The following is a 23,017-nucleotide window of genomic DNA, read 5'->3' on the forward strand; positions in this document are numbered from 1 at the left end:
ATAGCGCCATTTATTCCATGGCGCTTTACATATGAAAAGGGGAAATATAGACAAGTATAGTAAACATGTGTAAGACAAGGGACACACAAGTACATAAGGAGAGGGGACCCTGCCCGCGAGGGCTCAATCTACAGGGATGAGTGAGGATACAGTAGGAGAGGGTAGAGCAGGTCATGCTGTGGTTCAGTAGACCGAGGATCATTGCAGGCTGTAGGCTTGTCGGAACAGGTGGGTCTTCAGGTTCTTCTTGAAGGTTTCCGTTGATGGTGAGAGTCTGATGTGTTGTGGCAGGGAGTTCCAGAGTATGGGGGAAGTACGGGAGAAGTCTTGTATGAGGTTGTGGGAAGAGATAAGGGGGGAGTAGAGAAGGAGATCTTGAGATGATCGAAGGTTGCGTGCGGGTAGGTATCTAGAGACCATGTCACAGATATATGGAGGAGACAGGTTGTGGATGGCTTTGTATGTCATGGTTAGGGTTTTGAATTGGAGCCTCTGGGCGATAGGAAGCCAGTGAAGGGCCTGGCATAGGGGGGAGGCTGGGGAATAGCAGGGAGACAGGTGGATTAGTCGGGCAGCAGAATGTAGGATGGACTGGAGCGGAGCCAGAGTGCTAGAGGGGAGGCCAGAGAGTAGGAGGTTGCAGTAGTCGAGGCGGGAGATAAGAGCATGCACTAGTGTTTTTGTGGTTTCATGGTTGAAGAATGAGCGGATCCGGGAAATATTTTTGAGTTTGAGGCGGCAGGAGGAGGTGAGGGCTTGGATATGTGGTTTGAAAGAGAGCGCAAAGTCGAGGATCACCCCAAGGCACCGAGCGTACGGGACTGGGGAAAGAGAGCAGCCATTGACATTGATGGATAGGTCTGGTGGAGGGGTAGAGTGAGATGGGGGAAAGATGATGAATTCTGCTTTGTCCATGTTCAGTTTGAGAAAGTGAGCAGAGAAGAAGGCTGAGATAGCAGACAGACATTGTGGGATTTCAGTCAGTAAGGAGGCGAGGTGATACTGCAAACCGTGGGATTCTATGAGCTGTCCCAAGCCGAAGGTATAGATGGAGAATAGTAGGGGTCCTAGGACAGAGCCTTGGGGAACACCGACAGACGGGGCGAGGTGAGGAGGTGGTGTGTGAGAGGGAGACACTAAATGTTCCGTCTGTTGGGTATGATGAGATCCAGGATAGGGCCAGGTCTGTGATGCCAAGAGATGAGAGTCTGTAGCAGGAGGGAATGGTCTACGGTGTCGAAGGCAGAGGACAGGTCCAGGAGAAGGAGGACAGAGTAGTGTCGTTAGTGACTTTAGTTGGGGCAGTTTCAGTTGAGTGATGCGGTCGGAAGCCAGATTGTAACCGGTGAAAGAGGGAACAGGAGGAGAGGTGGGAGGACAGTTCAAGATATACAATGCTGTTCCAGTAGTTTTGAGGCGTAAGAGAGAAGAGATATTGGGCGATAGTTAGACACAGAGGATTGGTCAATGGAGGGCTTTTTGAGGATGGGTGTGATTGAGGCATGTTTGAAGGATGAGGGAAATACACCATTTGTAAGTGAAAGGTTGAAAAGGTGTGTTAGAGATGGGATGAGGACTGTGGCCAAGTTGGGCATGAGGTGAGACGGGAGTGGGTCGAGGGCACAAGTGGTGAGGTGTGATCTTGACAGAAGGGTGGAGAGCTGATCTTCTGTCATGGTGGAGAAGCTGGCTTTTGCAGAACAGGGCTGAGCGGCTAAGCGGGGCATTGAGGGCTGCGGGCCAAAGTTTTGTCTGATCGTGTCGATCTTCTGCTTAAAGAAGGAGGCAAAGTCTTCGGCAGAAATGAGAGGAGGGGGAGGAGGTGCTGTGGGACGGAGTAGAGAATTGAAAGTATTGAAGAGCTGTTTAGGGTTGTGAGACAGGGAGGATATGAGAGATGCGAAGTAAGTTTGTTTTGCGGCAGAGAACGTGGACTTAAAGCTGGCAAGGGACTGCTTGTATGCGTTGAAGTGCTCAGTAGAATGGGTCCTCTTCCATCTCCGCTCAGCGGCCCTGGAAATCCGTCTCAGTTCTTTGGTCAGGCTGGTGAGCCAGGGCTGCCTGTTGATCGAGTTTTGCTCTGCAAATTGCTACGAAAAAAGGCTTTTTTGGGTATATGTCCATTTTGAGAATAAGCTGCAGATTTGCGTGCTGAATATGCGCTGTGTATTTCAGTAGCTGCCCTGTCGATGATATTTCCAGAAATCTCATTCATGTACTGTGGAGAAATAGTGCAGAGTAAATTAACTGGTGCTGTACATTTGAAGCTCACAGCATCTCCATTTATGCTGCGGAGATTACTCGCACTTTGCTTCGTGAACTGTGCGAAAATCAGTTATATGGCGTGATTAGCACATCTGTGTATCACAGTCCGACTACAATGATGCACTAATCGGCTGGTCTCCTGACCCAAACTTGATAGCATCATAGGCATAATATTATTAGGCTGTCCTGTTCAGATCAGGAGACCCGCAACTGGTCCGCACTCCGAATGTGGCGCACAGATGAGTGAATGTTGCAGATTTTGTTGTGCTTTTTTTCTTATTTGCAGAGGATATGCTGTGTGGGAAACGAACCCATAAGGGTGGCAGTGTTTGTAAAAATGGGTCATAACCTCCGTCTATAAATCCCAGTTATCTGGCAGTAGTGACCGCTCATGTAACTAATCTGGTCAGCAGACACTTGCGATGGTGTTTGTTTCATTACCCTTGTTTAATGGAATTAGGTTTAATCCTGTTTGCGGCGTCTGGATATGTATCCAATCCCTTTTACGTTCAGGTTTAAAGATGATTAGTTCCTGCAAACTCATCAGATTGCTATACGAAACTTGTGAAACGTGGCGTTTATGTTGTCACCCTTGTCTGACTCTATGACCTCCATTAGAAGCTTATCCCTATGGAGTAGACTCTGTGGGGGGGGGGGGGGGGGTTAGGCCGGTGCCGACTGGGGGGGGGGGTTAGGCTGGGGCAGACTCTCGGTGGGGGGGGTTAGGCTGGGGCAGACTCTCTGTGGGGGTTTGGCTGGGGCAGACTCTCGGTGGGGGGGGTTAGGCTGGGGCAGACTCTCGGTGGGGGGGGGGGTTAGGCTGGGGCAGACTCTCGGTGGGGGGGTTAGGCTGGGGCAGACTCTCGGTGGGGGGGTTAGGCTGGGGCAGACTCTCGGTGGGGGGGTTAGGCTGGGGCAGACTCTCGGTGGGGGGGTTAGGCTGGGGCAGACTCTCGGTGGTGGGGGGGGTTAGGCTGGGGCAGACTCTCGGTGGTGGGGGGGGTTAGGCTGGGGCAGACTCTCGGTGGTGGGGGGGGTTAGGCTGGGGCAGACTCTCGGTGGGGGGGGGGGTTAGGCTGGGGCAGACTCTCGGTGGGGGGGTTAGGCTGGGGCAGACTCGGTGGGGGGGGTTAGGCTGGGGCAGACTCTCGGTGGGGGGGTTAGGCTGGGGCAGACTCTCGGTGGTGGGGGGGTTAGGCTGGGGCAGACTCTCGGTGGTGGGGGGGTTAGGCTGGGGCAGACTCTCGGTGGTGGGGGGGTTAGGCTGGGGCAGACTCTCGGTGGTGGGGGGGTTAGGCTGGGGCAGACTCTCGGTGGGGGGGGTTAGGCTGGGGCAGACTCTCGGTGGTGGTGGGGTTAGGCTGGGGCAGACTCTCGGTGGTGGGGGGGGGGTTAGGCTGGGGCAGACTCTCGGTGGTGGGGGGGTTAGGCTGGGGGTTTTTGACCTTCAGAGATTTAATAACTGAGCTCTCGTAGTACATCTCGCTAAAGATCAGGGATCTGTTCTCTTTCGTACGTCATATGTAGCATTAAATTAGACTTCTTTTCAGTTCAACAAATTTTGCACAACTCATTAGTGCAAGTGGATATAAGAAACTTTGGTACATATGTTGTGAGAGAAATGTTCTCTCTTCTCCACTTATGAGCCACTTCTTCCAACCTCAACCTTCTGAACTCAGCGCTTACTCCAGGAAAAAAAGCTAAAAATAGCTGTTCAAGACTTGTTACCAGTTCACTGAGAGATCAGATTGGAGCACAGTGAACAAGAAAGAGGGGCACAGACAGTGCTGATGCTTTCTAGGAAGTCTTTATCTCACTACAGTACTAGTTTCACATCTACACTGCTCAGTCATGCTGTATAACGTTCAGGTTGCTGCTGCTTTTGAACAAGTGTTATATAGACACAGAAGAGCAGGACCCCTTATGTCTGTGAGCTGTGTATGGGAGACATCATAGTAGTGCCGCGGTGACAGTGGGCGTTCTGATAACCGCAGCAGCTATTTATTGATTACAGCAGTAATGGTTCTGCACTGAATCAGGACCAGTAATTGTATACCGCTGGGGCAGTGCTGGATGGAACAGGTAAGCGTTGAGTTATTTTCACCTAAATGGGAAATGTCCGGAGAGGTGACGAATCCTCTGTAAATCGCCTTGTTTGTTCCGCTGTACTGGGCGCGAGTGGCTGTATCTTTGCACAGGTGTCTGTATGACGACTCTGGCCCCGTCTGGATGTGGGATTGTAAAACGAAAACTCTTAATTGGATGGTAATAGCGGGGGTCTTCTCACTCCATAGCTCAGACAGATACTTGTAAGCCAATTATTTTTTCCCCAGATTTGTTTACTGTAATTCTGCATCAAGCTGCTCGCTGCCGAAAACCAGTCTGTGCTGCAGACGCCTCATATCCAGTTACGTGTCTGTTGCCTCTAGGACTTCCTACGTAAAGTCATGGTAAAGGTTGCAGCCAGCCGGTGTCATTATTGCTAGCGCGCTTTATGCCATGACCGATAAGGGGTTAAAGGAACGTCAACAATTTGCTAATGTCTGGGACCGTCCCGACGAGGCCCTGGTCTCTGTGACCCCACCAATTATTCGCTGTAGCACTTTGAGCTCTGTACTTTCAGATCCATGGCTAATGAATGAAGTAGGGGTGTGCACTCGCCGACCTTTCTACTCACACGGGGCCGATCCCACTGACATTTGTGCTGGTCTCTTTCAAGGGTCTGTAGGACACCGTACTGATCAGGTGACATGTCTGCACTTTATGTACATACCTCGCGTGTTGTCGGATAATAATGCTCCTTTTTGTTTCCTTTCTCTGCGCAGGGGGCTTATCAGTCAGTATATAACTGGCAGTACATTCATTGCTTGTATCTTTGGTGCCGAGTGCTGAGCACAATCCACCCCAACGAAGTGCTGGAGCCTCTGATCTATCCGCTGGTCCAGGTCATCACTGGTTGTATCAGGTAGGACCACCTTAACGACCAGAGGTATTTTTAGTTTTGCATTTTCATTTTTGCTTCCCTTCTTCCCAGAGCCATAACTTTTTTTATTTTGTCAAAATGTCCATGTGAGGGCTTGTTTTTTGCGTAACGAGTTGTACTTATGATCGACACCATTGGTTTTACCATGTCGTGTATTAGAAAACGGGGGGAAAAAATTCCAAGTGTGGTGAAATTGCAAAAAGTGAAATCCCACACTTGTTTGTTTTGTTTTCTTTTCACCTTGTTCACTAAATGCTAAAACTGACCTGCCATTATGATTTTCCAGGTCATTACGAGTTCATAGACACCAAACAGGTCTAGGTTCTTTTCTATCTAAGTGGTGAAAAAAAATTCCAAACTTGGTTAAAGTAAAAAAAAAAAAAAAAAATTGCGCCATTTTCCGATAACCATAGCGTCTCCATTTTCCGTGATCTCGGGGTTGGGTGAGAGCTTATTTTTTGCACGCCGAGCTGACATTTTTAATGATACCATCCTTTGATCGCCCGTTATTGCATTTTAATGCAATGTCTCGGCGACTAAAAAAACTTAATTGTTTCATTTTGACTTTTTTCTCGCTACGTCGTTTAGTGATCAGGTTAATCCTTTTTTTATCGATTGGGCGATTCTGAGCGCAGCGATACCAAATGTGTATTTTTTTATTGTTCTGAATGGGGCGAAGTGGCGTGATTTGAACTCTGCTACATACAGGCGATGATCAGATCCACTGTATGTAGCAGAATTACTCACTTGCTATGAGCGCCGAACACTGGGCGGCGCTCCTAGCAAGCCGGCAGTGACATCCATAGAGGTCTCTTGGAGACCTTTGGTTGTTATGCCAACCCATCAGTGACCTGTGATCACGTGACGGGGGTCACTGATGGCCGGAAGCGCGCATTAAATGCCACTGTTGGCAGCGGCATTTAATGGGTTAATAACCATGGATGGATCGCAATTCCACCCCTGGCTGTTCCGGGTAAATGTCCTGTTTTGAACAGCTGACATGTCGGGAAAGATATGGGCTCACTGCCAGAGCCCACATCAAAGGGAGGGAGTCCGACATCTGTGTAAATGTACGCCCGATGTCGGAAAGGGGTTAAAAAGAGACGGGACGCCCTCATTATTACTTGTCTAAATATGTCCAGTAACTGCCCCGATTCTCATGCTCTCTAACTTGCAAACCACTTTTTTTTTCAGCAGACAGTTCCTCTTCATCAGCATTCTGCCAGCACTATATGTGCTGGGACTTAAAATGAGCACAAACTGTCTAAAAGAACAGTGACCATTTAAATGACAAAACAATTATTGATAGGTTACAATGACACAGTACGTTCTTTATAGACGAACTAAATGACCAACACCTGAGTAAGGCCAAGTTCCCACATATGAAAACACAATTTTTTTTTTTTGATAGAGGTTTGGATCAAAACACGCAATAGCACCTGCTCTTGATTCACACCCACTTAACTTTAGTTTTCACTGGGTGGTGTTTACTTTTGCCTCCTATATGATGCTGACCAATCATAAGCAGGCAGCATCATAGAAGTGTAGTAGAACCTGTGATGTCATCAGGGTCACATGACCTAAGTCCACAGTTCCTGCCAGTCAGTGTGCAGCCTAAATAAGCACTGGAGATATGTTACACAGCGCAGAAGTGTGAAGCTTTTAAAGGGAATCTGTCACCTGTTTTGGCCGATATAAGATGCGACTGCTGCCTTTTCAGGGCTTATCTAAAGCATTCTATAATCCGACCTGCAAGATAAGAAAAATAAGTTATATTATACTCACCCGGGGGGGCGGTCCGATCCGAATGGTGCCTGCGCACTGCAGTACTTTGCTCTGCCCTCAACAGGGCAGAGAAGTACGCCTGCGCAGGAGCGCGATGCCTGGAGCGATGAAGCAAGCAGGAGGGCGGCGTCGCAAGCAGATCGGAGGTGCCGTACCTGGACCTGCAACACCAATCGGATTGGACATACCCCCCTCCCCCCCTGGTGAGTATAATGAAACTTATTTTTCTTTTCTTGCAGGCTGGACCAGGGGCTTATCTACAGCATTATAGAATACAGATAAGCCCCGAAAGGCAGTGGCCGCATCTTATAGGGGCCAATGAAATCCTACGCCGCAATAACAACATTGCAGGGATCTGTATCGAATTTTTTCACTTATTTCTTTAATTCTTACTTCGCTCAAGTGAGGCAATCGAGTCGATGGTTGGAATATTTGGCTCCAGTTAGTCTGGAGATTTTCCATCTGTGGAACATTTACTGCAACGTCGATATATACCCCACATCCACCATTAGGTGGCAGCATTGCACCAATCTTAGATCCCTTTAATGCCGGTGTGCTGATCTAGAGATGATACAGGTCAGGAAGTCTGCTGTGTGCAAGAAAATATAAAAAATTTACCCTTCTGCTAAGCAGTGGTAATATGTGCATTTGCGTTGTTTTTTAGGAGCTTTCCATGTTTTTGAGAAGCTCACAAAAAGGACAGATAAGAGTGTACTTTCTCCTATTGGATTGTCAGAAGGAGCTCACTGATGGATTCTCATTTAACCCATTCTGTGGACAATGCAGCACAGAGGCTACCATCTTGGTTCCTAGAGCTGCTGTATTAATACTTGTCCCTTTTTTCTACAGACTGGTCCCGACTGTCCGTTACTTCCCCCTGCGGATGCACTGTGTCCGAGCACTGACCCTGCTGTCAGAAAGCACCGGAGTCTTCATCCCTATATTACCTTTTATCCAGGAGGTACGTTCTCTGCCTTGTCTGTTACGCTGATCCTGCACGGTCTATGGCGACGCTTTTCTCATGTTACCCAGTCTTGCAGGAGCAAAAATTCTCCTGTTGTATATAGATCTAGGGGTGTCTATTTTTGCACATCGATTTTTGCTTCTCATGGATTTTATATGAATCTGGGGGATGATTAATTGTGGCATACTGCTGTCACTTGCTGATGCGTGGGAGCCTGACTGCAGAGGAACCCTGTCAATCAGGAGGACAGAGAGGCCTCGGCAACATCATTTCTGCACAGCACCACTTCTGTCTAGACGCCGTGCCGAGAACTGCAACCCAAGCAAACCCGACTGACACAGCGCCCAGACTGCAGTGACGCTCTGCAGGGAAAAACTTATGGATGGCGTCGTCTTCATACTCTTTGACCATGAATGTCCCATCTGATAAATGAGGGCAAATCTTGCTGTAATACCCTTTTTAAGGGAACCTGTCACCAGTTTTGACAGATATAAGTTACGGCCATCACGTTTCAGGGCTTATATAGCGCATTCTATAATGCTGTATATCTGCCCCCAACCTGACCTGAAAGAGAAGAAAAAGAACTTTTACTATACTCGCCTGCAGGGCAGCCCGGTCCAAGAGGTGTCGCTGTTCTTGGTTTGGTGTCTCCCTTCTTCATGCAATGCCGGCCTCATGCTTGCTTTTTGTGGATCAAACAAACAAGGCAGCACTCTGCAGCGCTGTAGCACGCAAACATGAGCATTGAATTGCACTACTGCACTAGAAATATGAAAAATTGCGAATGCTTAGCGTATAATTGGCCAATTCATGTGTACCTGGTAACCACGGTAAGGCGCTTCTCGTATACCAGGACCTAACAATGCCAATTCTTATTGGCATTGTTAGGTTGGCTTTGTTAGGTCCTGGTATGCGAGAATCGCCTTACCGTGGCTACCAGGTAAACATGAATTGGCCAATTTATGCGCTAAGCTATCTCAATTTTTCATATTTCTAGTGCAGTAGTGCAATTCAATTTTCATGTTTGCATGCTATAGCACTGAAGAGTGCTGCCTTGTTTGATTGTATAGGAGTTGGTGACTCTAGGTAGACACCTGTTCACACCTAATTCAAGTTTGGATGTGATGGTCAGTTTTTTGATTTGTATGCTTCTTGTGGATGACGCGTCCCTGCATCATCCACACAGTCTCCTCGGCATCACGCTCCTGCGCAGGAACACTTCTCTGCCCTGTTGAGGGCAGAGCAAAGTCCTAGGCCTCTCTAACCTTTCCCGGCACCTGCAAAACTTTGCTCTGCCCTCAACAGGGCAGAGAAGTGTTCCTGCGCAGGAGCGCAATGCCGAGGAGACTGTGGATGATGCAGAGACCCGTCATCCACACGAAGGGAGCCAGAAGGATGGCATAGTGAGAAGATAGGAGGCACCGGACCAAGAAGAGGGAGGGGAGTATGTTAATTTTATTCTTTTACAGGTTAGGTTGGGGGCAGACATACATCATTATAGAACCTGTTGACAGGTTCCCTTTAAGTAATAGTTAACTATTGATGAACAATGAATCAGAGATGGCGGCGACTAAACCAGACATTGCTAATATTTTGCATTTGCCAGAGCTGTTTTAAGCTGAGGGTCTGTGAGGGTGTCTCGCCTCCTCCGATTTCATATTCATGATCAATCCTACGGATAGGTCATCAATTATTAACTCCTGGTCAGCAGTAAGCTACTTTACATTCCCTCTCCTTTAGCCCCTTCTTGCCCTGTGCCACGATAGTGTGCTGTAGTGAGCAGGTTCTCCCTGTTACCCGGTACTGTCACAATGCCGGGTTGCTGTGTGCACATGAGATGTGTGCCATGCCAGCCTGAGCCAACACCCTAATCAAGTAGCCAGAATTAACCATAACACCATATGGATACATTCAGATGCTTAGGCTGTCGCGCTCTGGTTGGGAGAGCCACGGCCCATCCTTGCACTGCACTCTCCAAGCGATTTGCACAAACTGCTGCAGATATGAGATATGTATATCTATATATCAGAGCGAAACTGCTCACTCCAGTGCACTATTGTGAATTAAGAGGGATTTTTTTTTTTTTTTTTTTTGCGGGACGAGTTGTATTTTTATTAACGGTGCCATGTTATTTCACTTACCATATGAAAGATGTAAAACACAATGAAAAAAAAAAGCAAATATTTGGGGTGGAATGGGGGGAAATATATATATATATATTTTACATTGTGTTTTACATCTTTCATATGATAAGTGAAATGGCACAATTAATAAAAATACAACTTGTCCTGCAAAAAAAATCCCTCTTAATTCTGTGTTGTCAGAAAAATGTAAAAAAGAGTTATTTCTCTTGGAAGGCGGGAATAAAAGAAAAATTAAAATAAGAAAGCAAAGAGAAAATTATCCTGTTGGATAAAGCACATTCATTTCTGCATTCATAGGCGAACAAGGCCGGTGACGTCAGGTTTTCTGTTTCTGCCGGGTCAATTCTAGTTTCCTATTCTAATGAACATGTGACATTACCGGCTCTACTGAAGTGAGTGCAGCCGACAACCTCCTTTTAAGGAGGATCTTTAATCTAGGCCATGTCTTTACAGAGTTAACAGCTCTTTGTAAGGGCATATAAGTTGTAGCGAGATAGTACTGGCCGGCAGCTTTACTGACCCGAATGCAACAGCTGCATTGAAATGCGTTAAGCCATCACGCTGGGGCTGGGAGAGCTGCCGGACAGTCCTAGCACTGCGTTCCGATCTCGCTCCAATATATACGCAGATCTGACTGTGCCTTAAGACGTATTAAGGACCAGGAATAGTCATGGTTTAGTAGTTGCCTCGCTCCATGATGCCGCGTATTGCATTTTTCTATCCGATCTTTGCCAAGTCTGACCTCTAACGTTTTCATCCGTCGTTTCCTCCTATTCGAGTGTTGAGATCTGGCTTCTGCTCATGTTGATTGACAAGTTCTACCCTGTCCGCTAATAGGCAGGAGGTTTATCATCCGCGGAGCAGGATCGTGCCATAGTAGCTGTGCGAGTTGCTAAGCTCCAGCTCATCCCATCAGCTTCAGGTCTGAAACGCGGCCTCTGGGTGATTCATATCCACCTAATATTAATGTCTTCTGTCTGTGCAGCCGAACGTCACCTTCTCGCCTCATTTTCCTTTTTGATCGGCAGCCTCAGCTTTCTATTTTTTTTTTTTTTTTTTTCTTTATTTTAATTCCTAACCTCGCTCTCTTCTGGCCAAGTCCGGCAGTGACGGTGCTACAGCGGGTGAGGTTTAGGTGGAGGTTTTTTTATTGCTGTTCTTGGCTCTAGTTTGCATTTTGGTAGCATTGGGATTGAAGATGGGAAGCGGCGGAGGTTTGTGCTGCCTCGTGATGCTCGGCCTGTCCCACAGCCAAGATGTTGTTCAGTAGAAGGAAATACTCTTGCGGCTGCTCGCCTCCGTCCAGCCCACATCCTTCTGTTCCTTGCCAGCTTCATCTCTGTGATCCTTTCTCTTCCCCTCCCGGCAGGTCCGTGACTTCTGCCTGCCGCACATTTCCACTGGGGAGTCATGTGCAGGCTCCGTCATTGCTCATCAGATATACTGATCTACATTGCAGGTTTTTTTTCCCCCTTATTTTCCATTCCTCTAGACATCTCGGCAATGCCGTTATGTCACGGATTAGTTTCAGACTAGGTTGCTCTACAATACAGGTGTAGATCACTTGGACTGCACCGTTCCATACAGGATCTGCCACCCCGATGGCTTCATCGGTTACGTCACTTGGTTGTGGCATCATCACTTAGGGTCCCGTCAGACATAGAGATGCACCAGCGATCCCGACAACGATATGACCTTGTCAGGATCGCTGGTGTGTCGCTACATGATCGCTGGTGAGCTGCCTAACAGGCGGCTTGATCAGCGCCAGCGACACGCGGGTATCAAGCGACGCACGTCGCTTAGTAACCCACTGTGTACCTTACTTATCAGCTCACTGGTGCAGGGAGCTGGTAACCAAGGTACACATCGGGTTTCTAAGCGGCGCGCGGCACTTAGAAACCCGATGTGTACCTTGGTTACCAGCTCCCTGCACCAGCGCGCTGGTAACTAAGGTACACCTTGGGTTTCTAAGCGCTGCTTAGAAACCAGATGTGTACCTTAGTTACCGGTGCCAGCTCGCTGATCGCTGGTCTCCCGCCTGCCACACGCAGCGATGCGTGCTGGCCAGTTGGAGACAAGCGATCAAAATAATGTCCTGGCCATTCCAGGACGATCAGCGATACCCGGCAGGGGGGCAGGTCGCTGGTAAGTGTCACACACAGCGATCTCGCTGGTGAGATCACTGTTGCGTCACAACTTGTGACTCGGCAGTGATCTCGCTAGCGAGATCGCTGTGTGTGACGGGGGCTATACTGTCGGGCAGACTCCAAGTGGTCGGCTATAGCTGCTGTTAACAGGATCGGGACTTCTAATAAAAAAAGCAGAAAATCTCTTTAAAGGGGATCTGTCACCCCATTTTAGCCCTATCAGCTGCCGGCACCGCCATCAGGGGCTTATCTACAGCATTCTGTTATGCTGTAGATAAGCCCCCGATGAAACCTGAAAGATAAGTAAAAAAAGAGATTATACTCACCCTGGCGTTCGGTCCGGTCTGATGGGTGTCGCCGTCCCATCGGGCGCCTCCCATTTTCATACGATGCCGTCCTGCTCCTTGGTTCTCCCTTGGCTCCTGCGCACTCGTACTTCATCTGCCCTGTTGAGGGCAGAGCAGAGTACTGCAGTGCGCAGGCGCCGGACCTCTCTGATCTTTCCCTGCACCTGCGCACTGAAGTACTATGCCCTCAATAGGGTAGAGAAAGTACGCCTGCGCAGGAGCTGAGGGAGAAGCAAGGAGGAGGATATCATCGTATGAAGATGAGGTGCCGGACCGTGACACCCACCGCACCCGCCCTCTGGTGAGTATAATCTAACGTGTTTTTCATATCTTTCAGGTTTCATCGGGGGCTTATCTACAGCTTTACAGAAAGCTATAGATATGCCCCTGATGGCGGTGGCCTCAGCTTATGGCGCTAAAATGGGGTGACAGATTCCCTTTAATGACACACATGGGAAGAGAGGGGATAAGTGAATGCCAGTAAATTATACAGAACTTCTTTATAATCAAACTCTTATAGATGTGCCAGTTATGTTTTGGAGGCGTTTTAACCATGAGTAGGGGGTGACTTTTGTTGATTTTTCATGCACTTTAAAACCTGTTCACGAGAGAGAATGGAGTTAGAGGATGTCCCCTTTGTCTAACTATTTAGATGCAGTAGCTGCAGTTGATTGCAGAATCTAATGGGGTTAAACTTTCCTAATCAAAAAAGGTCTCTGGTACCAGCCGATGGACCGCTACAGAAACTTGGACCTGATGTATGACTGACATGTTGGCAAGGGGTTAAAATGCTATTTTCACAGGTTCTGTAGTAGTCCTGACCACTTTGATTACATCAGTCTCTGATTCCCGTTTATAGGATACTCAGCGGCTCTAATAATTAGATTGTATAAAATACAAATACCCTTTTATTCTAGGGCCAAATCATACAAAAGGAAGTGGGAATAAAGTATATTACCGTATATACTCGAATATAAGCCGAGATTTTCAGCCCAAAAAATTGGGCTGAAAGTCCCCCTCTCGTCTTATATTCGAGTCATATACAAAGGGGGTCGGAGGGGGGGGGGGCGGCGGTGTCAGGTCATACTTACCCGTCCTGACGCTGTGTCTTGAGCCCCCAGCTTCTCCCCGTGCTCTCTCTTCCTGCCTTCAGCGGTCACGTGGTGCCACTCATTAAAACTCATGAATATGCGCATATTCATGAGTTTTAATGAGCGGCACCACGTGACCGCTGAAGGCAGGAAGAGAGAGCACGGGGAGAAGCTGGGGGCTCAAGACACAGCGTCAGGACGGGTAAGTATAGCGATACTCACCTGTCCTGCGTCCATGGTGCTTGCTGCTGTCTGTCATCGGTCAGTGACTTCAGACAGCAGAGGGCGCAGTGACGTGGTTAGTGCGCGCCGCGCCCCCTGCAGTCTGAACTTCACTGACTGATGACGTGGCAGATAGCGGTGAGCAGCCATGGACGCAGGACAGGTGAGTATCTGACACCCAGCGACGGAGAGGTGAGTATGTCATTTTTTTTATTTTTACATGCAGCAGCAGCATGGGGGCAGCATATGGGGGAATAATCTATGGAGCTTCTTCTGGGGTCAGCATATGGGGGAATAATCTGGAGCTTCTTCTGGGGTCAGCATATGGGGGAATAATCTATGGAGCATTTCCCACCCTAGGCTTATACTCGAGTCAATAAGTTTTCCCAGTTTTTTTTGTGGCAAAATTAGGGGGGTCGGCTTATACTCGGGTCGGCTTATACTCGAGTATATACGGTAAGTTCCTATGCATGAAAAAATATTTTGCGTTTCGCATGCTACAGTTTTATCTTGTGCTGGTAAGTGTTTGGTTCATCAGCTGAGCCAAGCCTTCATTATAGTAATTTAACACTTGGCTGCGAAGCTGAGCATCTCTTAAGGACCATTTACAGGATACGATGGCCGGTCAGTGATATCATCCCATTAGTTAAATCTTCTAATAAGTGGAGAGAATTCCTTGCATTGGAGGTCGCGCACATATACTTTTTATGCATGACCAATCCCGTTAACGATGAGCAATATTTCTGTCGTGGATCACTTTGCTTATTTACGTTTAGGATCTTAGGGAGAGGACTCATCATCATCATCAAATATAAGATGAACCTGACTGTTGAAGTTATGGGAGATGTAGTTTCTCTTTAGCCAAAATGCCAAAAGTTGCTGATCCCTGTCAAAGGGTGAACGGATGGGTGCCATCTTTGTAAGACAACCACTTTTATTCCATCCTGGTAAGTGTACAGATTTGAGATTGGCTCCCTCTACCTTTTTTTTTTTTTTTTTTCTTTCCCCTTAATAGCAGGTGCCCTTTAAATACTTCTGGCTTTAATAACTTGGGATTTTTTTTTTTTTGATTGGGGTGGTGGGGGATACTTAAGCCATTAAGACCAGATGAAAGGATTGAATCGCTTCTGATATTTTCATGAATTATTTTCCGGAAGCAATTTGATGGCGCCCCTAGTTGGTGGTATTGGGAGCAGCATGGATGGAGAAAGCAGGAGCTGTTAATCTCAGACTCCTGAGGTTGTAAAGTCTGCACATTCACTGTGCCCTTTTGCAAACCAGACAGGAGGTTTAAAGATTCCCTTCTTCTAATGGTTTTACAAGAACCATTTTCTAATTAAATGATTGAATTCACAGTGGAAGCCTCTTACAGAAGCACATTAGAAATGGTGCAAGTTTTAACCAGGATATCGGTACAAAACAAATAACCCTTGCACTTCTGGAGTCAAGGTACCATAGGGGTCAGTGTTCCATAGGGATCAATAGGTCACCATCAGTCCACTGGACAAACAATATAAGTATGTGCGTTTATACATTCAGTGGACGTATGTTTGCGTTTATGGATCGTCGGCAGGTCACAGCCCGATCTTGGATCTCTTGACCCAAACTAATGGTTTCATAAATGCCCCAGAAGGTATTAGTTCTTGTCACGAGCTCTGCAGTGGAGCATGGACATGCGGTCAATAGGAGAGTGCAGTTTAGTGAATTAGCTTTTAGAACCTATAAACTGTTCGTCCTTCCTCTTAAAGGGGCAATAAGGCATGCAGCTTAGCCCGTTTCACATCTAGTTTAGCGACACGTTAAAATGTTTGACATCAGATTAGACTGAAGTCAGCAGATCCCACAATTTCAGCGGGGTCTGACCTGTATCCGACTCACTGAATTTCAGTGGCCCTTTAAATAAGGCGTCAGAGAAGACTGACAGCAGCTCTCATAAAGAACGCGGGCGCGCTCTGCTCCATTGTGTAGAGCTGTTTTCTGTGCTTCTTCACAACAGATGTTCTTTTGTTTTATTTTTGCTTCGTCATTGCTGTGTTAATCATTGTTTCTGATGAAGGCCTGATAACCGTTCTACTGATTTTCAAAAGTTGTCAGGTTCAGTTGTGAAATGAGCCATTTCTTAATGACTTTCACCTTCTGAATTCAAATCTGAAGATGAAAATTTTTAGCTGGCTCTTGTTTTTACGATATCAGAGTTTTCCTTTTACTGCTACATATAATTAATGCATAAAAGTTTCAGTACTTTAAAAGATTGCTATTTTTGCAAATATATATTTTGCTATGCCAATTTTCTGATATTTATTTAGAAAAAAAAATCAAGTGTTCAAATAACTAAAACATGTCCAAACATTATTGCGAATTATAAATGGTTAAATTACACTACAAAATTTTGTCCTCTGTGACAACTCTTTTTTTGCTTGTCTCTTGTACTCCGGCATCTGATCAGTTCTTACAATCATCCACAGTAATCTGCAAGCATTGATGGATTCCATTTTCCTTGAGATCTTTTCTCCAGAGTTGCAATATCTTGGTGAAATCTTTCACCGTGCTCGTCTCTCACTGCTCCGCAGTTTGATGGGGAAATGTTAAGATCCGAATGTAAGAAATCTAATCTAATTTAATCTTTAAGGATATGTTACAGCCAAGATTCTTTTTAATAAAGTATGTTTATTGAAGTTTTCCAACAATTTTTACTCGAACTTATTACCCACTTTGGGTAAACACAGAAAATTAGGAACAAATTAAGAACAACTGGGAAAGGGGAGAACGGGACAAAGAAAGGGAAAGACCAAATTAAAGTAAAAACAAAAATTCCCATTTAAAAAAAAAAAAAACAAAAACAAAAAAACCATATAGTCATCATGGCTGTAATGCCTAGAAAGAAAACCTCTTACAGCCATGATTCTTGTGTTGAGGAGATTTTTCTGCCAAATCTTCATAGTGATCTGCTCTTGAGTTTTCCAAAAAATGAGTTTACCACTAAGGCGAATGCTTCCCATGCAGCGGTTTTCCTCGCCCTGCAACAAAACGAGAACCTTACGCAGGGCTGCCACCAGGAATTTCAAAGCACCATAGAGGCAAAATTTTCGGGCCCCTTCGAGATTCCGCCCAGGTTCCACTCCACCTCCTCCTCCACACCTCAAACCTTCCACAGTTCCACCGCCCACTCTTGGAAAAACTCCACTTCTGCACCTTGTCCTCGCCAATCACACATTAACAGTTCCCATCAAACACCATATCATATACATAGCCAGCAGCTTTTGTTTTAGCCAAAAGATTTTTTTTAAGCCACCACCATGACCGGGTAGACTCTTTTGGCCAGGCCCTATTCTACTCTAACCTATAAAACATTTCTTGAAATAGCCAATACTCTTTTTTAAGTATATTTTTATTTATTTTTCTTTAAGGGAATGTATCACATACATTTTTTAGCACCATGGCCGAACCACATATTACCATCACATAGTGACAGAATAATACCACATACAAGGGACAAATACTGCCACACCATGGCCGGACCACATATTACCACCACAAAGTGACTGAATCCTACAATACTGATCATTAATAAAAAAAAAAACTCACACTAATATTACCATAAGTAACATTATACACAGGTGCTCTCTGCATACTTTACAGATAATACAATGATCTCCAGTGACATTATACACAGGAGCTCTGTAAATAGTATACAGGTAATAGTGGTAACCAGTGATATTATACACATGAGCTCTGTATATAATGTCATTGTATATAGCGTAAGCATATAGTGTACACTAGGGTGACCGCAAAAAATCGATGTCGGAATTTTGTCCGTCTGGACCCCACAAAACGATTACAGACAATGAAAAGTTGTTAATGGCTAATAAATTGCTCAGTAGCACAGATGAACCATCAGAGCACGCTAGAGTTGTAAATCCAAAAGTTAGGAAAGAAAAATTAAGAGGTAGGAAGTAACAGACTTTAACGACCTTCTGACAAAAGATGAAGAACAAAAGCAATATGTCCTGCAAGTTGTAAGCAAATGCCGAGCATTATATTCTGACGTTTCAAAAACTACTTTAACAAAAGCTCTAGAATAGATTAGATAACTATGTAAAATTATCAACTCATGTAGGTTAGCGTGCTCTGATGGTTCATCTGTGCTACTGAGCAATTTATTAGCCATTAACAACTTTTCATTGTCTGTAATGGTGGGATCAAAAAACGATAATCCCACCAACTCTGCATTCAAATACCACAAATGGTTCGAAAATTTGGTCAGGGCTATTTCTGCAATGTTGTTGTCACATTCTTTATAGTCTAACAGACTATGCAAAATACCTAAATCTTAAAATACCTCAATTTGGATTTTTTTCAAACTTTGAGCGACGAGCGGCACGGGTTAACGTCGTTTGATCGAGCTCAAATTTTGGCTCTCTCAATTTCTGGAAAGGGGAATCGTTTTGTGGGGTCCAGACGAACAAGATTCTGACATTTTTTCCCCCCCATATGAGATCCGGTCACCCTAGTGTACACATTGATTAACCAGTGACGTCTCTAGTTGAAAATATTCATCTTTACTTTTCATCTTCATCCAGCACAGAGCGCCATCACTTCTTCCAACCAGGACTCGTCTCTGCAGAAAATAAGTTATCCAGATCACTGCTTCCAAAACGCATTCCCCAATGTTTCCCCAACTTCTACGCTATGCCAGATAAAGAAAAAAAGTGAGTGTCGCCTTGCACAATAACAGGACCCCCCATTGAAAACCGTATTCTCAAAAATAAAATATACCACTGCAGTAATTATATCCCTTAATTAGCCCCAACAGTAATAATGTTCTATATCCTGCCCCCTTCTTGTAATAACCACTCCCATGTGTTTCCATCCTGTCCCCCGCCATATGTCTTCATCCTGTCCCCATACAGTCGGGGGGGGGGGGAGAGAGTATTTAGTCAGCCACCAATTGGGCAAGTTCCCCCACTTAAAAAGATGAAAGACCTGTAATTGACATCATAGGTAGACCACAACTATGAGTCAAAATGAGAAAACAAATCCAGAAAATCACCTTGTCTGATTTGGCAAGATTTATTTTTCAAATCATGGTGGAAAATAAGTATTTGGTCATTAACAAAATTTCATCTCAATATTTTGTCATATATAAGGTTTTCTGTACGTCTCCACAAGGTTGGCACTCACTGTTGGTGGTATGTTGGCCCATTCATCCATGCAGATGTCCTCTAGAGCAGTGATGTTTTGGGCCTGTCGCTGGGCAACACGGATTTCCAAATCCCTCCAAAGGTTTTCTATGGGGTTAAGATCTGGAGACTGGCTAGGCCACTCCAGGACCTTCATATGCTTCTTACGAAGCCACTCCGTTGCCCTGGCGGTGTGCTTGGGATCATTATCATGCTGAAAGACCCATCCACGTTTCATCTTCAATGCCCTTGCTGATGGAAGGAGGTTTGCGCTCAAAATCTCATGATACATGGCCCCATTCATTCTTTCATGTACACAGAACAGTCGTCCTAATCCCTTTGCAGAGAAACAACTCCAAGGCGTGATGTTGCCATCCCCGTGCTTCACAGTAGGTATGGTGGTCTTTGGATGCAACTCAGCATTCTGTCTCCGCCAAACATGGCGAATTTTGTTTCTACCAAACATTTGTACTTTGGTCTCATCAGACCATATGACATTCTCCCAATACTCTTCTGGATAATCCAAATACTCTCTAGCAAACTTCAGCTGGGCCCTGACATGTACTGGCTTAAGCAGGAGGACATGTCTGGCTCTGCAGGATCTGAGTCCCTTGCGCGTAGTGTGTTACTGATGGTAGCCTTCGTTATGGTGGTCCCAGCTGTATGCAGGTCATTCAGTAGTTCTCACCGTTCTTGTGATAATTTTGACCCCATGGGGTGAGATCTTGCGTGGAACCCCAGATTCAGTGGTCTTGTAGTCTTCCATTTTCTTATTATTGCTCCCACAATTGATTTCGTCACACCAAGCTGCTTACATGTTGCAGATTCAGTCTTCCAAGCCTGGTGCAGGACTGCAATTTTGTTTCTGGTGTCCTTCGACAGCTCTTTGGTCTTCACTATAGTGGAGATTGGACTGTGACTGTTTGAGGTTGTGGACAGGTGTCTTTTATACTGATAACAAGTTCAAACAGCTGCCATTACTACAGGTAATGAGTGGAGGACAGAGGAGCCTCTTAAAGAAGTTGTTACAGGTCTGTGAGAGACAGAAATCTTGCATGTTTTTAGGTGGTCAAATACTTATTTTCCACCATAATTTGAAAAACAAATCTTGCCAAATCAAACAAGTTGGTATTCTGGATTTGTTTTCTCATCTTGACTCTCATAGTTGTGGTCTACCTATGATGTCAATTACAGGCCTCTCTCATCTTTTTAAGTGGGAAAACTTGCACAATTAGTGACTGACTAAATACTTCATCCCCCCCCCCCCCCCCCCAACTGTGCTTTCCTTCCATCCTGTCCCTCCACATGTCTCCATCCTGCCCCCACATGTATCTCCATCCTGCCCACATGTATGTCCTGTCACCCTGCCCCCCATATTTCTCTCCATATTACGGATTTTAGTGAAAAAGAAAAAAAAAAAGTTTCTCCTTACCTGGCCGGGGCCCAGTCCTCTTCCTCAACCATTTGAGGCACTGGTACATGCTTGTGACGTGAGCTGCTGGCTTCTAAGGGTATGTGCCCACGTTCAGGAATTACTACGGTTTTGACTTTATGTACTTATGCAGAGTCAAAACTGCAGCAGCAAGATGTTACAGCATAGTGGATGGGATTTCTAAATTCTCATGTCCTGTATGCGTGTATGTGCACCCCGGAGACAGACAGCACGTAAGTTTATGAGCCGCAGCATGTCAATTTCTCTTATAGTGACGCGAGTCTCTGCAAAAGAAATGTCAACAATAGAAATATATTTGGATGCAGTAAATCCACACTGTTCACTGAACACATGCGGATTTACCTACGTGATTAGAATGCAGTGCTTTGGACGCAGGGAAAATACACTGCAAATTGCCTCCGCAGAGAAAAAGAGGACTTGAACTCTATAGCGCCACCTGTTGGTAGTAGCGATCCTACAAGTCACAATCAACCCATTAAAGGGGTTGTCCGGGCTTTTCACATAATCTCAGTACATATCTGGGCTGCAGAATTATGACAATAAGTAATTTACTTTCTGTCACTAGTTTGCACGGTTTTCTAGATATTCTGAACAGAACGTCCAAGGGGGTGTGTGTTTATGGCATTGAAATGAGAACTAGTCGTAACCACCTACTCTACTCCAAACATGCCCTCTATAGCAACAACCCCACCCTCCATAGCTACAGGCCCTCCCCGTCCACATGAAGCAGCCCTCATCACACAGTAACAAATCCTCCCCCTCCAGCAGCCTCAGTGCCGAGAGTAGAGAGCTGCTCCTCCCCCAGACACACGCTGAACAGTTATCTATGGAAAGTGAAACTAGTGAGGAGGAGGGAAAATCGTCCTGTATTCTGGGCCACTCCATGATTGCAATACATAACTCATTATCAGTAATTCCTTCCCTCACTGTCCCAGGCTGCTGGCAGCAGTGAGAACAGACTGTGTGATGGCCAGTGATGGGGGTCTGCAGCTTCTAATCTGCACAGGGGATGGCAGTCACTGATGTAATCTGTTGTGTGACAAAACCTCTGCTGTGTGAATGAGACAGCTGTCACTTGTGTCTTCACACAGTAGCAGATTTGGTGCAGTGTATGTGTGCGCATTGTGTCTCTAATGACACAAATACTGATGGGAGCAGCCTGTCCAATCAGCAGCTGTAACAGTGTGAAGTGTTGGGGGGTGTATGTATTGTGCTGCTTTCACAAATGCAGGATCACTGCTGTGTTCTTTCACAGGGCTGTGGAGTCGGTAAGTCAAACCTGCGACTCCGATCCTCAATTTCCCTTACACCGACTCCACGACTCCGACTCCCACATATATTGCTTATATTTAAGTGAAAAATTTATTGTAGTACAGTGTGAACACCAGACATTTAATCATTTCTATGATCCAATAATCAAGATATTTAGGTAGAACATAATATCTATTTATTGGAATACAACTTTAGAACACAAAAAACTGTAATAAATTGTAAATATGTAATACACTGTATAATATCGATTACATATATACAGTACAGACCAAAAGCTTGGCACACCTTCTCATTCAAAAAGTTTTCTTTATTTTCATGACTATGAAAATTGTAGATTCACTCTAAAGGCATCAAAACTATGAATTACATGTGGAATTATATAATTAACAAAAAAGTGTGAAACAACTGAAAACATGTCTTATATTCTAGTTTCTTCAAAGTAGCCACCGTTTGCTTTGATTACTGATTTGCACAGTCTTGGCATTATCTTGATGAGCTTCAAGAGGTAGTCACCAGAAATGGTCTTCCAACAGTCTTGAAGGAGTTTCCAGAGATGCTTAGCACTTGTTGGCCCTTTTGCCTTCACTCTGCGGTCCAGCTCACCCCAAACCATCTCGCCTGGGTTCAGGTCTGGTGACTGTGGAGGCCAGGTCATCTGGTGTAGCACCCCATCACTCTCCTTCTTGGTCAAATAGCACTTACACAGCCTGGAGGTGTGTTTGGGGTCATTGTTCTGTTGAAAAATAAATGATGGTCCAACTAAACACATGCCGCTGCAAGATGCTGTGGTAGCCATGCTGGTTCAGTATGCCTTCAATTTTGAATAAATCCCCAACAGTGTCACCAGCAAAGCACCCCCACACCATCACACCTCCTCCTCCATGCTTCACGGTGGGAACCAGGCATGTAGATTCCATCCGTTCACCTTTTCTGCGTCGCACAAAGACATGATGGTTGGAACCAAAGATCTCAAATTTGGACTCATCAGACCAAAGCATAGATTTCCACTGGTCTAATGTCCATTCCTTGTGTTCTTTAGCCCAAACAAGTCTCTTCTGCTTGTTGCCTGTCCTTAGCAGTGGTTTCCTAGCGGCTATTTTACCATGAAGGCCTGCTGCACAAAGTCTCCTCTTAACAGTTGTTGTAGAGATGTGTCTGCTGCTA

At 45.7% G+C, this 23,017-nt stretch overlaps 1 protein-coding gene across 2 annotated transcripts in view; it reads left to right on the plus strand.

Annotated features, from left to right (window-relative positions):
* The window catches only part of NOC2L (NOC2 like nucleolar associated transcriptional repressor), a 108,997-nt gene that overhangs the window by 29,231 nt on the left and 56,749 nt on the right, over nt 1-23,017 (plus strand). For both annotated transcript variants that reach the window (XM_073585348.1, XM_073585347.1), the window contains exons 11-12: nt 5,091-5,230; nt 7,883-7,994. In XM_073585348.1, the coding sequence (XP_073441449.1) occupies nt 5,091-5,230; nt 7,883-7,994 (252 nt within the window). The remainder of the gene's footprint in view (nt 1-5,090; nt 5,231-7,882; nt 7,995-23,017) is intronic.

Source organism: Dendrobates tinctorius, unplaced genomic scaffold (genome assembly GCF_039654945.1).
Source record: "Dendrobates tinctorius isolate UK_male_01 unplaced genomic scaffold, ASM3965494v1 ptg000086l, whole genome shotgun sequence".
In the NCBI taxonomy this organism is placed as follows: domain Eukaryota; kingdom Metazoa; phylum Chordata; class Amphibia; order Anura; family Dendrobatidae; genus Dendrobates; species Dendrobates tinctorius.